The 14,450-nt window shown below is 59.1% G+C and overlaps 1 protein-coding gene across 1 annotated transcript in view; it reads right to left on the minus strand.

Annotated features, from left to right (window-relative positions):
• Positions 1 to 12,994, minus strand: part of EPPK1 (epiplakin 1) — a gene marked incomplete at both ends in the record, with an annotated part of 29,751 nt that extends 16,757 nt beyond the window's left edge. Inside the window, one exon of the mRNA XM_082315503.1 lies at positions 5 to 12,994. Within this exon, the coding sequence (XP_082171629.1) occupies positions 5 to 12,994 (12,990 nt within the window). The remainder of the gene's footprint in view (positions 1 to 4) is intronic.
• Positions 12,995 to 14,450: the final 1,456 nt, after the last annotated feature.

Here is a 14,450-nt window from a genome sequence, read left to right on the forward strand (position 1 = left end):
CCGCCGACACCTCGACGGTGCAGGACTTCAGGGACCGCTCCAGCTCCAGCTCCGTCTCCCGCTCCCGCTCCCGCACCTGCCGGGAGCCCGCGGCCTCGCCATTCTCGGCCGGCGGCGGGGCCTCCCGCTGCCTCGGCTCGCGGGCCAGGGCAGCGCCGTGGCCCTGTCCCTCAGCCCCGGTGATGATGGCGGTGAGGAGGCTGATCATCTCCGCGACGGTGACCGTCCCGGCCTTGTACTTCCGGAGGAGGTCCTGGCGCCGGTGGTCGGGGACGTAGCGGGAGAAGAGGAGCTCCCAGACGGTGACGCTCTGGCCCTGGAAGAGCCCCACGCTGACGGTGGTGCGGGCGGCCTGCAGGGCTTTGCGGGCCTCCTCGGTCAGCTGGTAGAGCACGGAGCCCTTGTCCATCAGCTGGAGCATGAGCAGCCCCGTGTCTGGGTCGGGCACGCAGCGGCGGAGGAGCTGCATGTAGGTGAGGTTCTCGTGGGTGTTGGGGTCGAAGAAGCCCTTGGTGTCGTCGGTGGGGTCGGAGAGGATCTGGTTCATCTCCTGGTCAAAGTAGCCGCGCCGGTAGGCCACCTCCACAGGGAGGCGGTGGCTGTGCACGGGGTCGATGATGCCGCCGGTGGCGATCTGGGCCTCGAGCAGGCGGATGCCGTGCTCCTTGACAATGAGCTCCTTCTTCATGGCCTGGAAGAGGGAGATCTGGTTGCCGGTGTAGGGGTCGGTGTAGCCGGTCACGGCCCTCTCGGCCGACAGGAGCTTCTCGTGCAGCTCGCTGCCCACCAGCCCGGACGAGACGGCCTCGTCCACGGAGAGCTTCTTGTTGGTGAGCGGGTCGACGACGAAGCCGGTGGCAGCCTGCGCCTCCAGCAGCACCAGGGCCGTGCCCTGCCTCAGGATGCCCTTCCACATGGCCTGGTAGATGCTCATCTTCTCCATCTTGGCAGGGTCGGCCTTGGAGGGCACCAGCACGCCGGCGATGCAGCCCGTGCCGTCCAGGTAGCGCTTGACGGAGGCCATTTCCGTCACCTCCTCCACCGTCTTGGAGCCCTGGACGAGGTCGGCCAGCGTGTCCTTGTCGATGATGCCTGACTCCGCCAGGTCCGAGGCGGTCACCTGCCTCCTGAGGCCCGTGAATTTCACGTTGCTGCTCCGCTCCACCGCCTCCTCGATGAGGACGGTGAGGAGCCTTGCCAGCTCGTCCAGCGCCAGGCTCCTGGCCCGGACCTTCCCCAGCAGCTCCTGCCTCTTTGCCTCGGAGACGTACTTGGAGAAGAGGAGCTCCCACAGGGAGACCTTCCTGCCGTGGAAGCCGCCCGCCGACACCTCGACGGTGCAGGACTTCAGGGACCGCTCCAGCTCCAGCTCCGTCTCCCGCTCCCGCACCTGCCGGGAGCCCGCGGCCTCGCCATTCTCGGCCGGCGGCGGGGCCTCCCGCTGCCTCGGCTCGCGGGCCAGGGCAGCGCCGTGGCCCTGTCCCTCAGCCCCGGTGATGATGGCGGTGAGGAGGCTGATCATCTCCGCGACGGTGACCGTCCCGGCCTTGTACTTCCGGAGGAGGTCCTGGCGCCGGTGGTCGGGGACGTAGCGGGAGAAGAGGAGCTCCCAGACGGTGACGCTCTGGCCCTGGAAGAGCCCCACGCTGACGGTGGTGCGGGCGGCCTGCAGGGCTTTGCGGGCCTCCTCGGTCAGCTGGTAGAGCACGGAGCCCTTGTCCATCAGCTGGAGCATGAGCAGCCCCGTGTCCGGGTCGGGCACGCAGCGGCGGAGGAGCTGCATGTAGGTGAGGTTCTCGTGGGTGTTGGGGTCGAAGAAGCCCTTGGTGTCGTCGGTGGGGTCGGAGAGGATCTGGTTCATCTCCTGGTCAAAGTAGCCGCGCCGGTAGGCCACCTCCACGGGGAGGCGGTGGCTGTGCACGGGGTCGATGATGCCGCCGGTGGCGATCTGGGCCTCGAGCAGGCGGATGCCGTGCTCCTTGACAATGAGCTCCTTCTTCATGGCCTGGAAGAGGGAGATCTGGTTGCCGGTGTAGGGGTCGGTGTAGCCGGTCACGGCCCTCTCGGCCGACAGGAGCTTCTCGTGCAGCTCGCTGCCCACCAGCCCGGACGAGACGGCCTCGTCCACGGAGAGCTTCTTGTTGGTGAGCGGGTCGACGACGAAGCCGGTGGCAGCCTGCGCCTCCAGCAGCACCAGGGCCGTGCCCTGCCTCAGGATGCCCTTCCACATGGCCTGGTAGATGCTCATCTTCTCCATCTTGGCGGGGTCGGCCTTGGAGGGCACCAGCACGCCGGCGATGCAGCCCGTGCCGTCCAGGTAGCGCTTGACGGAGGCCATTTCCGTCACCTCCTCCACCGTCTTGGAGCCCTGGACGAGGTCGGCCAGCGTGTCCTTGTCGATGATGCCTGACTCCGCCAGGTCCGAGGCGGTCACCTGCCTCCTGAGGCCCGTGAATTTCACGTTGCTGCTCCGCTCCACCGCCTCCTCGATGAGGACGGTGAGGAGCCTTGCCAGCTCGTCCAGCGCCAGGCTCCTGGCCCGGACCTTCCCCAGCAGCTCCTGCCTCTTTGCCTCGGAGACGTACTTGGAGAAGAGGAGCTCCCACAGGGAGACCTTCCTGCCGTGGAAGCCGCCCGCCGACACCTCGACGGTGCAGGACTTCAGGGACCGCTCCAGCTCCAGCTCCGTCTCCCGCTCCCGCACCTGCCGGGAGCCCGCGGCCTCGCCATTCTCGGCCGGCGGCGGGGCCTCCCGCTGCCTTGGCTCGCGGGCCAGGGCAGCGCCGTGGCCCTGTCCCTCAGCCCCGGTGATGATGGCGGTGAGGAGGCTGATCATCTCCGCGACGGTGACCGTCCCGGCCTTGTACTTCCGGAGGAGGTCCTGGCGCCGGTGGTCGGGGACGTAGCGGGAGAAGAGGAGCTCCCAGACGGTGACGCTCTGGCCCTGGAAGAGCTCCACGCTGACGGTGGTGCGGGCGGCCTGCAGGGCTTTGCGGGCCTCCTCGGTCAGCTGGTAGAGCACGGAGCCCTTGTCCATCAGCTGGAGCATGAGCAGCCCCGTGTCCGGGTCGGGCACGCAGCGGCGGAGGAGCTGCATGTAGGTGAGGTTCTCGTGGGTGTTGGGGTCGAAGAAGCCCTTGGTGTCGTCGGTGGGGTCGGAGAGGATCTGGTTCATCTCCTGGTCAAAGTAGCCGCGCCGGTAGGCCACCTCCACGGGGAGGCGGTGGCTGTGCACGGGGTCGATGATGCCGCCGGTGGCGATCTGGGCCTCGAGCAGGCGGATGCCGTGCTCCTTGACAATGAGCTCCTTCTTCATGGCCTGGAAGAGGGAGATCTGGTTGCCGGTGTAGGGGTCGGTGTAGCCGGTCACGGCCCTCTCGGCCGACAGGAGCTTCTCGTGCAGCTCGCTGCCCACCAGCCCGGACGAGACGGCCTCGTCCACGGAGAGCTTCTTGTTGGTGAGCGGGTCGACGACGAAGCCGGTGGCAGCCTGCGCCTCCAGCAGCACCAGGGCCGTGCCCTGCCTCAGGATGCCCTTCCACATGGCCTGGTAGATGCTCATCTTCTCCATCTTGGCGGGGTCGGCCTTGGAGGGCACCAGCACGCCGGCGATGCAGCCCGTGCCGTCCAGGTAGCGCTTGACGGAGGCCATTTCCGTCACCTCCTCCACCGTCTTGGAGCCCTGGACGAGGTCGGCCAGCGTGTCCTTGTCGATGATGCCTGACTCCGCCAGGTCCGAGGCGGTCACCTGCCTCCTGAGGCCCGTGAATTTCACGTTGCTGCTCCGCTCCACCGCCTCCTCGATGAGGACGGTGAGGAGCCTTGCCAGCTCGTCCAGCGCCAGGCTCCTGGCCCGGACCTTCCCCAGCAGCTCCTGCCTCTTTGCCTCGGAGACGTACTTGGAGAAGAGGAGCTCCCACAGGGAGACCTTCCTGCCGTGGAAGCCGCCCGCCGACACCTCGACGGTGCAGGACTTCAGGGACCGCTCCAGCTCCAGCTCCGTCTCCCGCTCCCGCTCCCGCACCTGCCGGGAGCCCGCGGCCTCGCCATTCTCGGCCGGCGGCGGGGCCTCCCGCTGCCTCGGCTCGCGGGCCAGGGCAGCGCCGTGGCCCTGTCCCTCAGCCCCGGTGATGATGGCGGTGAGGAGGCTGATCATCTCCGCGACGGTGACCGTCCCGGCCTTGTACTTCCGGAGGAGGTCCTGGCGCCGGTGGTCGGGGACGTAGCGGGAGAAGAGGAGCTCCCAGACGGTGACGCTCTGGCCCTGGAAGAGCCCCACGCTGACGGTGGTGCGGGCGGCCTGCAGGGCTTTGCGGGCCTCCTCGGTCAGCTGGTAGAGCACGGAGCCCTTGTCCATCAGCTGGAGCATGAGCAGCCCCGTGTCCGGGTCGGGCACGCAGCGGCGGAGGAGCTGCATGTAGGTGAGGTTCTCGTGGGTGTTGGGGTCGAAGAAGCCCTTGGTGTCGTCGGTGGGGTCGGAGAGGATCTGGTTCATCTCCTGGTCAAAGTAGCCGCGCCGGTAGGCCACCTCCACGGGGAGGCGGTGGCTGTGCACGGGGTCGATGATGCCGCCGGTGGCGATCTGGGCCTCGAGCAGGCGGATGCCGTGCTCCTTGACAATGAGCTCCTTCTTCATGGCCTGGAAGAGGGAGATCTGGTTGCCGGTGTAGGGGTCGGTGTAGCCGGTCACGGCCCTCTCGGCCGACAGGAGCTTCTCGTGCAGCTCGCTGCCCACCAGCCCGGACGAGACGGCCTCGTCCACGGAGAGCTTCTTGTTGGTGAGCGGGTCGATGACGAAGCCGGTGGCAGCCTGCGCCTCCAGCAGCACCAGGGCCGTGCCCTGCCTCAGGATGCCCTTCCACATGGCCTGGTAGATGCTCATCTTCTCCATCTTGGCGGGGTCGGCCTTGGAGGGCACCAGCACGCCGGCGATGCAGCCCGTGCCGTCCAGGTAGCGCTTGACGGAGGCCATTTCCGTCACCTCCTCCACCGTCTTGGAGCCCTGGACGAGGTCGGCCAGCGTGTCCTTGTCGATGATGTCTGACTCCGCCAGGTCCGAGGCGGTCACCTGCCTCCTGAGGCCCGTGAATTTCACGTTGCTGCTCCGCTCCACCGCCTCCTCGATGAGGACGGTGAGGAGCCTTGCCAGCTCGTCCAGCGCCAGGCTCCTGGCCCGGACCTTCCCCAGCAGCTCCTGCCTCTTTGCCTCGGAGACGTACTTGGAGAAGAGGAGCTCCCACAGGGAGACCTTCCTGCCGTGGAAGCCGCCCGCCGACACCTCGACGGTGCAGGACTTCAGGGACCGCTCCAGCTCCAGCTCCGTCTCCCGCTCCCGCTCCCGCACCTGCCGGGAGCCCGCGGCCTCGCCATTCTCGGCCGGCGGCGGGGCCTCCCGCTGCCTCGGCTCGCGGGCTAGGGCAGCGCCGTGGCCCTGTCCCTCAGCCCCGGTGATGATGGCGGTGAGGAGGCTGATCATCTCCGCGACGGTGACCGTCCCGGCCTTGTACTTCCGGAGGAGGTCCTGGCGCCAGTGGTCGGGGACGTAGCGGGAGAAGAGGAGCTCCCAGACGGTGACGCTCTGGCCCTGGAAGAGCTCCACGCTGACGGTGGTGCGGGCGGCCTGCAGGGCTTTGCGGGCCTCCTCGGTCAGCTGGTAGAGCACGGAGCCCTTGTCCATCAGCTGGAGCATGAGCAGCCCCGTGTCCGGGTCGGGCACGCAGCGGCGGAGGAGCTGCATGTAGGTGAGGTTCTCGTGGGTGTTGGGGTCGAAGAAGCCCTTGGTGTCGTCGGTGGGGTCGGAGAGGATCTGGTTCATCTCCTGGTCAAAGTAGCCGCGCCGGTAGGCCACCTCCACAGGGAGGCGGTGGCTGTGCACGGGGTCGATGATGCCGCCGGTGGCGATCTGGGCCTCGAGCAGGCGGATGCCGTGCTCCTTGACAATGAGCTCCTTCTTCATGGCCTGGAACAATGACATCTTTTGTCCTGTGTAGGGGTCGGTGTAGCCTGTCACAGCCCTTTCTGCACAAAGAAGTTTCTTTTGCAGCTCGCTGCCCACCAGCCCGGACGAGACGGCCTCATCCACGGAGAGCTTCTTGTTGGTGAGCGGGTCAACGACGAAGCCGGTGGCAGCCTGCGCCTCCAGCAGCACCAGTGCTGTGCCTGGTCTCAGGATGCCCTTCCACATGGCCTGGTAGATGCTCATCTTCTCCATCTTGGCGGGGTCGGCCTTGGAGGGCACCAGCATGCCGGCTATGCTTCCAGTTCCCTCAAGGTATCTTCTGACACTATCCATTTCTGCTATTTCTTGTGCTGTCTCTTTTCCTTCACGGAGTTTTTCCATTGTTTCTTCTGTAATTATCTGAGCACTGAGAAGTTCTGATGCTGTTATTTTTTGTCTGAGTCCTTGGAACCAGACATCACTTCTGTCCTCTTCTTTTTCTTTAATTATATTTAGTATTGTGTCAATAATTCCTTGTAGAATGTGATGGGATTCCTCTTTATATTTTTTCACTAATTCTTTTCTTTTGTCTTCTGTGATGTACTCGGAACAGAGAAGTTCCCACAGTGATAATACTTGTCCTTTGTATTTTCCAACAGGCACTTGTACCTTTGTAGATAATAGGGCATTTTTTGTTTGCTCATCAATGTAGAAATAGTCACCTTCTTTTTCTATGACCTGCAGCAGGTTCAATCCAGTATCTCTGTCTTTGGAACATCGCTGTAGCAGCTGGCTGTAACTGATTTTCTCATGAGTGTTTGGATCTATAAAACCTTTGCTACCATGATCTGGATCAGAAAGTAGGAGAAACATATCATCATCCAAGTAGCCGCGCCGGTAGGCCACCTTCACAGGGAGGCGGTGGCTGTGCAAAGGGTCAATGATGCCGCCAGTGGCGAGCTGGGCCTCGAGCAGGCGGATGCCGTGCTCCTTGACTGTTATCTTTTGCTTTATGGCCTGGAAGAGGGATATTTTATTTCCTGCATGAGGATCTGTGTATCCTGTCACAGCTTTCTCTGCTGACAGGAGCATCTCATGCAGCTCGCTGCCCACTAGCCCGGACGAGACAGCCTCATCCACGGAGAGCTGCTTATTTTTCAGTGGGTCAATGAGAAAACCAGTGGCAGCCTGTGCCTCCAGCAGCCCCAGTGCACATTGCTCTATGAGGAGGCCCTTCTTTAGGGCCTGGTAGATGCTCATCTTCTCTTTCCTTGATGGGAGTAGAACTCCGGCAATGCATCCAGTGCCATCCAAGTACCTTTTGATGGTGTCCCTCTTTGTGAGGCTGGCAAGTGTGAGAGTCCCATCCTGCAGCTGATCTAGAGTTTTCTTGTCAATTATCTCAGAGTTAAACAATTCTGATATTGACACATCTCCCCGGAGTCCTTTAACCTTGAGGGCTTCTGCTCTTTGCTCTGTATCCTCAATTATTTTGAGGATGAGGGCTATAAGCTCTTCCAGTGTGAGGGTTTTGCATTTGTACTGCATCACTAGTTCTTTCCTTTTCTGCTCAGAGATGTAATGAGAGCAGAGAATTTCCCAGATGGAAACTGCTTGGTCCTTAAACTTTCCAACTTTCACTTCAAGGGGCTTTGAGCACAAAACCTGTTTTGTAAGCTCATCGATGTAGAAGTACTTTCCTCCTTCCTGCACAACTTGTAGCATGTACAACCCAGTCTCTGAATCTTGGACACATCTCTCCAGGAGCTGCATGTAGGTGAGGTTCTCGTGGGTGTTGGGGTCGAAGAAGCCCTTGGTGTCATCAGTGGGGTCGGAGAGGATACGGTTCATCTCCTCATTGAAGTAGCCACGCTGGTAGGCCACCTCCACGGGGATACGGTGGCTGTGCACGGGGTCAATGATGCCGCCGGTGGCGATCTGGGCCTCGAGCAGGCGGATGCCGTGGCTCTTCACAATCAGTCCTTGGTTCATAGCTTCAAATAGGGACATTGAGGCTTTTGTGTAGGGGTCGGTGTAGCCCGTCACAGCTCTTTCTGCACAGACTAGCTTTTCAAAAATCTCCGCTCCAATTAGACCTGCAGTTAATGCTTCCTCCACTGAAAACTTCTTGTTTTTTTCTGGGTCAATGATGTAGCCAGTGGCAGCCTGTGCCTCCAGCAGCACCAGTGCTGTCCCTGGCCTCAGGATCCCCTTCCTCATGGCCTGGTAGATGCTCATCTTCTCATTGCTTGGCTGGATAAGGACCCCTGCTATGAAGTTGCTGCCCTCCAGGTACCTGCGGACAGACTCCATTTCAGTGACTTCTTTGACTGTTTTCTTCCCCTGGTTGAGCTCATCGAGGGTTTTTTTGTCTATCAGTTGAGACTGGAAGAGGTCACTGGCAGATACTCTTTTCCGCAGGCCCTTGAATGCAAATTTCTTGCCTTGTGTCTCAGTCTCTTTAATGATTGTGGTGACAATTGTTATGATCTCATGTAGCACTTCAGTATTCTCATCTTTATACTTCTGCACTAGCTCTCTTCTCTTGCTGTCTGAGAGGTATTCAGAGTTGAGAAGGTCCCAGACTGACACTGTCTGTCCTTTGAACCGCCCTATGTTGACACAAACAGTCACAGATTTCAGCACCTCCATGGTTTGTTCATCCACACAGAACATCGCGTTTTCTGACAGAGGAAGGAGCCAGAGACCTGACTCAGCCTCATGAATGCACCTGTCCTTCAGCTGCTGGTAGGTCACATTCTCCTTTGTGTTTGGATCAAAAAAGATTTTGGTGCTGTCATTCAGCTGAGAGAGGGTTTGGTTCAGGTCCTCATCGTAGAAGCCATATCTGCATGCAGCCTGGAGTGGAAGGTGATGGTGGTGAATAGGATCAATGACCCCTCCTGTGGCCAGCTGGGCCTCTAGCAAGGGAACAGCATCTTCCAGGGGGATCAGCTCTTTTCTGAGCGCTTGGCATAGCGAGATGGAGCTCCCTGTGTAGGGGTCTGTGTAGCCAGTCACTGCCCTCTCAGCTAGAAGGAGTTTCTCAGTGAGCTCTTCACCAACAACAGCTGCTTTGACAGCATCCCTCACGCTGAGCCTCTGGTTTGTTGCTGGGTCAGTTAGGTATCCTGTGGCTGCCTGAGCTTCTAGCAGCCTCAGAGCAGCCCCAGGGAGGAGGAGATTGTTTTTCATGGCGCTGTAGAAGCTCATCTTCTTTTTGGATGCCTCTATGAATACTCCAGCAATGCTGCCTGTGCCCTGCAAGTACCTCTTCACACTCTCCATTGCAGCCACTTCCTCGGGAGTTCTTATGCCCTGAGCCAGTTCTTCAAACGTCTTCTCAGTAATGATGCCAGCATCCAGCAGCCAGACTGCAGGGACACTGCCCCGCAAGCCTTCCAAGGTGATGTGGGTGCAGGCTTTCATTTCCATCTCCCCAACCAGTCTGAGCACAAGAGCAGCCAGCTGCTGCAGCGACATTTCCTCAGACCGGAACCTCTCCACGAAATCACTCCTCTGCTCCTCAGTGAAATACCCAGAGTGGATTAGCTCCCAGAGGGAGACTCCTTTTTCCTTCACCGCAGTTTCCTTAAAAATCTGTTGGATTTGTTCGTTGGTGTAGGCAGGAGCAGCTGTCTGTGGCAGAGGCAGCAAGTGGAAGCCGGAGATCTCGTCCTTCTGGCAGCGCTTGATTAGCTCAGCATAGGTCATGGTCTCTTTGCTGTCTGGGACGCAGAAGGCTCTGTTGTTGTCACTGGGTTTAGAAAGGGCCTTGCTTGTGTCCTCATCCAGGCACCCTCGCTTCTGGGCAGATTCTATGGGAATATAATGGCCACATGCTGGGTCAATGATGCCTCCTGTAGCCATCTGCACCTCCATCAACTGCATGGCCTGTTTGTCAGCAATCAGACCCTTCTTCATCGCCTGGAAGAGGGGTATCTTCTTGCCTGTGAAAGGATCTTTATAGCCTGTTACAGCCCCTTCTGCATGCTGCAGCTTCTCATGGACTTCTGGCCCAATGACTCCCTCCTTGATGGCATCATCCACACAGAGCTTCTGGTTGCTCACTGGGTCAATGATGAAGCCTGTGGCAGCCTGGGCCTCTAGCAGTGGGAGGGCTACTCCTGGTACCATGATATTTTTCTTCATGGCCTCGTAAATGCTTATCCTCTGGTTTGATGGCTGGAGTACAATCCCCCCGATGCTGCCAGAACCAAAGAGGTACTTTCTGACAGAGTCCATGTGCAGGACTTCCTCTGGTGTGACAGATCCCTCCAACACCTTCTCAAACAAGGCCTTGTCAATGACACCTGTTTCCATCAGGTGGTAAGCACTGACGCTGCCTCTCATGGCTGGGAACTTGATGGGGGCCCATTTTTTCATCTCCTCCTCTAACATGATTCGAATTTGCTCCAGGGTGAGCTTCCTCAGCTGGTAGTGGTTGAATATCTCTCGGCGCCTCCCCTCGCTGAAGTACTCGGAGTTCAGCAGGTCCCACACAGAGACCTTCTCCCCCCTTAACCGCCCAAACCTGACCGGCAGCCAGGAGCTCCTGAACACCCGTCTGGTGGTGTCATCGATGAACTGGCGCTTCCTGCTGTTCAGAGGAAGGAGGCAGAGCCCGGTGGATGTCTCTGTGATGCACTTCTCCTTCAGCTGCAGGTAGGTGAGGTTCTCATGTGTGTTGGGGTCAAAGAAGCCCTTGGTGTCGTCGGTCGGATCAGAAAGGATTAAGTTCATCTTCTTGTCAAAGTAGCCGCGCCGGTAGGCCACCTCCACGGGGATGCGGTGGCTGTTGACGGGGTCGATGATGCCACCGGTGGCGATCTGGGCCTCGAGCAGGCGGATAGCATGCTCCTTGACAATGAGCTCCTTCTTCATGGCCTGGAAGAGGGAGATCTTGTTCCCTGAGTAAGGATCTCTGTAGCCAGTGACTGATTTCTCTGCAGTCAGTAGCTTGTCATAAACATCTGGGCCAATGACGTTTGCTCTTAATGCCTCATCCACAGAATACCTTTTGTTGGCAGCTGGGTCAATGATAAATCCAGTAGCAGCCTGTGCCTCCAGGAGGATCAGTGACGTTCCTGGCCTTAAAAGTCCTTTCCGCTTTGCCTGGTAGATGCTGATCTTCTCCTGGGAGTCAGGAAGCAGGAGCCCACCAATGCTACCTGTCCCTTGAAGGTACTTCTTGACAGTGTCCATGCTGACAACTTCTTTGGCTGATGTTTCTCCCTCCTTCAGTTTCTTAAACAAATCTTTGTTAATGATCTCAGAGCTCAGGAGTTGGTCAGCTGTCACCCGGTCCCTCAGTCCTTCAAAGGTGACATTAGCAGTGGAAGCCATTTCCTCAATGGTGGCACTGACTGCCTTACCCAATTCTTGCATAGAGAGCGTTCCTGCAAGGTACTGCTGGGTGAGAGTAGCTCTTTGCTCACTCTGGATGTAGTCTGAGAAGAGGAGTTTCCAGAGAGACACCGACTTTCCCTTGAATTTACCTAAAGCAATGGGTACCTGTGTGTTTTCCAGAGCTGTTTGGGTCCTATGGTCAAAGAAGAGGTGGGTTCCCTTGGATCCTTCTCTGCTATCTCCACCAAGTGGCAGCAGCAGGAGCCCCGTGTTGGGGTCAGTGACACAGCGCTTGAGCAGGTCTGCATAGATCAGCTTCTCCTTGGAGCTGGGGTCGAAGAACCCTTTCATGTCATCAGTAGGACTGGAGAGGAGCTGTCTTGTGGCCTCGTCCAGGTAGCCCCACTTGCAAGCTGTCTCTGTGGGGACACGGAGGTGCCTGCCTGGAGCAATTATTCCCCCTGTGGCCATCTGAGCCTCCAGAAGGCAAATGCCATGATCCTTGGGGATAAAGCCCTTCCTGATGGCTTGGAACAGAGAGAGCATTTCTCCAGTGTAGGGGTCCCTGTATCCAGTGATGGTCCTCTCAGCCGAAGACAGTTTCTCATGAAGCTCTGGGCCAATGAGACCAACCCTGACAGCCTCATCAACTGAGTAGCGTTTGTTCTTTATGGGGTCTATCAGGCTGCCGGTGGAGGCCTGGACTTGCAGGAGCATCAGAGCAGCACCAGGCACAAGGAGATGCTCTCTCAGTGCCTGATAAAGGCTTTTCTGCTCACTGGAAGGCAGGACAACGCCAGCCACGCTCCTTGTCCCACACAGGAACTGCTGAATGGAGTCATTCTCTGCTACCTCCTGGGCAGAAACTCTTCCCTCCTCAAGACCTCTGAACATGTCAAGGCTGATGATGCCAGAGTCCAGCAGATCCCTGCTGGTCACCCTCCCTCCCAGCCCTGGGAACGTGATTTGCAGAGGCAAGAGGAGGAAGCCTGAGGCTGGATCAACAACACATCTCTTTAGAAGCTCCATATAAGTGACCCTCTCCATAGTACTGGGGTTGAGGAACCCTTTGCTGTCCTCATTGCTGGGGTCAGAGAGGAGCTGTCTCACCTCTTCATCTAAATACCCCCTCTCACAGGCAACATCTGCTGGGAGCCGGCAGCCGGTGGCTGGGTCAATGATGCCTCCGGTTGCAATCTGGGCCTCTAGCAGCCGAGTACCTTGCTCCCTCCCAATCAGGTCCTTCTGGATCGCCTGGTAGAGGGAGATTTTCTCTTCTGTGTAGGGGTCCACAAAGCCAGTAGCAGCTTTCTCTGCAGAGAGCAGCCTCTCCTTCAGCTCCAGCCCCACCAGCCCCAGCTGCACGGCTTCTGCTACAGAGACATGCTTGTTCTTCACCGGATCAGTGATGAAGCCTGTGGCTGCCTGGGCCTCGAGAAGACAAAGTGCCGAATCCAAACTCAGAAGATGCTCTCTGGTGGCATCATAAAAGCTCATTATCTTCTTCGAAGCCTCTACATACACTCCAGCAATGCTGCCAGCTGCCTCTGAGGGCTCACTAGAAGCATCCATCACCATCACAGCCCTGTCAGCTGCTTTTTTCTGTTTGCAAGGCAATATGTCCTGGCACAAGTGGTTTGCTCCTGGCACGTCTTCCTGGTGGGAGAGGGGGGCAGCATGGCCATTCACTGCTGGCTTGCTCTCCATCCTCCCACTGCACTCCTTTCACAGCTGTCAAGACTCTCTGGAGAGAGGGGAGAAAATGGGAAAGCTCGATGAGAAATCAACTTTTCTATGGTTTGCATGCGAAATATGGGGGAAAAAAAGACAAAGAAATACTGCACAGGCAGGAGGAAGTAACAGCCAAAGGCTGAGCATGTTCAGGGCAGCGTGCTTGTCCCTGTCCCTGACATGCTGAGCCAGACCTGCCAGCAGCAAGCACCCTCTGCTTTCTGAGCTAGACTTGCTGGGTGCACTAGGACATCTCAGTGTGAGAGAGAGGCTGGGGCAGAAGCACCAGTGGGACCTGCAGAGCACTGGGCTGAGGCAGGCCTGGCTCCTGTGAGGAGTACAGCCCCCACGAGCTATCAGATGCATTTTACCACCAGTCCGTGCAGGGCTTGTCTCTGCACAGAAGCCTTGTGCAGTGCTTCAAAGGCCTGGAGGGCAGCTGGGCTTGGGGCAAAGCACCAGCCAAAAGCAGCAACCCCCAGGGAGTATAGGCACTTGCTCGGGCTGCTGCTGACACTGGCACAGGGATGAGCAAACCCCGAGGCAGCGCGAAAAGGCTGCTTCCCTCTGCCAGGGACAGAGGGTCAGCCTGGTCCCCAGTACGCTCCCCACAGCAGCACTGGTCAGCCAGGGGCTGGGAGCAGGGGCTGGAGCCGCCGTGCACCCAGAAGGAGCCCCGGAGGCCCTTTCCCTGGTGCCCACTGCTGCACTGAGATGGGGTGTCTGCCTTCCTTGCATTGCTCAGAAAGCATGGGAAGGGCGGGCCAGCAGAAGGCAAAGCAGGTGGGTCCAGCAGACCACACTAGAAGCACACGGATCTGCATGCCTGCACTCATGTTTGAAAAGCTCCGGGGCACACTGGGATCAACAACAATACAGCCATTATACAGTGAAGTTACGGTGCCGGAGGGAGCATGAGGCCATTGAGCGCTGGGCTATGCGCACCAGAAGGCTGGAGGGCACTTGTGCCTGGGTACAGGCTGTGCAGAGGTCTGGGAGCCGTGGTCAGCCACAGCCTCTGGGCTACGGCTGCGGCACATGCTGCTGCCGAGGAGCCTCGCTGCCCGCAGCCTTGCACAGTGGGGCATCCATGCCTGGCAGCCTTCAGTCCACGGGCTGGAAGCTGGTCCTGCAGCAGGAGGCTGTGGGGTTGAAGCAGGTTTGAGGAGAGAGGGGGCTGGCCCTGCTATGCAGAGGCAGCAGAGATGGCTCCTATCCCCTCGTGAGTCCCATCCCTTAATGCAGAGCCCCTGGCACCAGTGCAGAGTGGGGTGTGCCAGGGCTGGACTGGCCCTGTGGAGGCAGGTGAGACAAAGCACGAAGCGCTGCAGCAGGCCAAGGAGACCCACTTGCCCGAGTTCCTGCAGTTGAGCCATCTGGGTTGTGGTGCTGCCCACCAGCATCTCTGGACCCGGCTGGAAGGACACAGCCA

This window comes from Platalea leucorodia (assembly GCF_965183815.1).
Source record: "Platalea leucorodia genome assembly, chromosome: 1".
NCBI lineage: Eukaryota > Metazoa > Chordata > Aves > Pelecaniformes > Threskiornithidae > Platalea > Platalea leucorodia.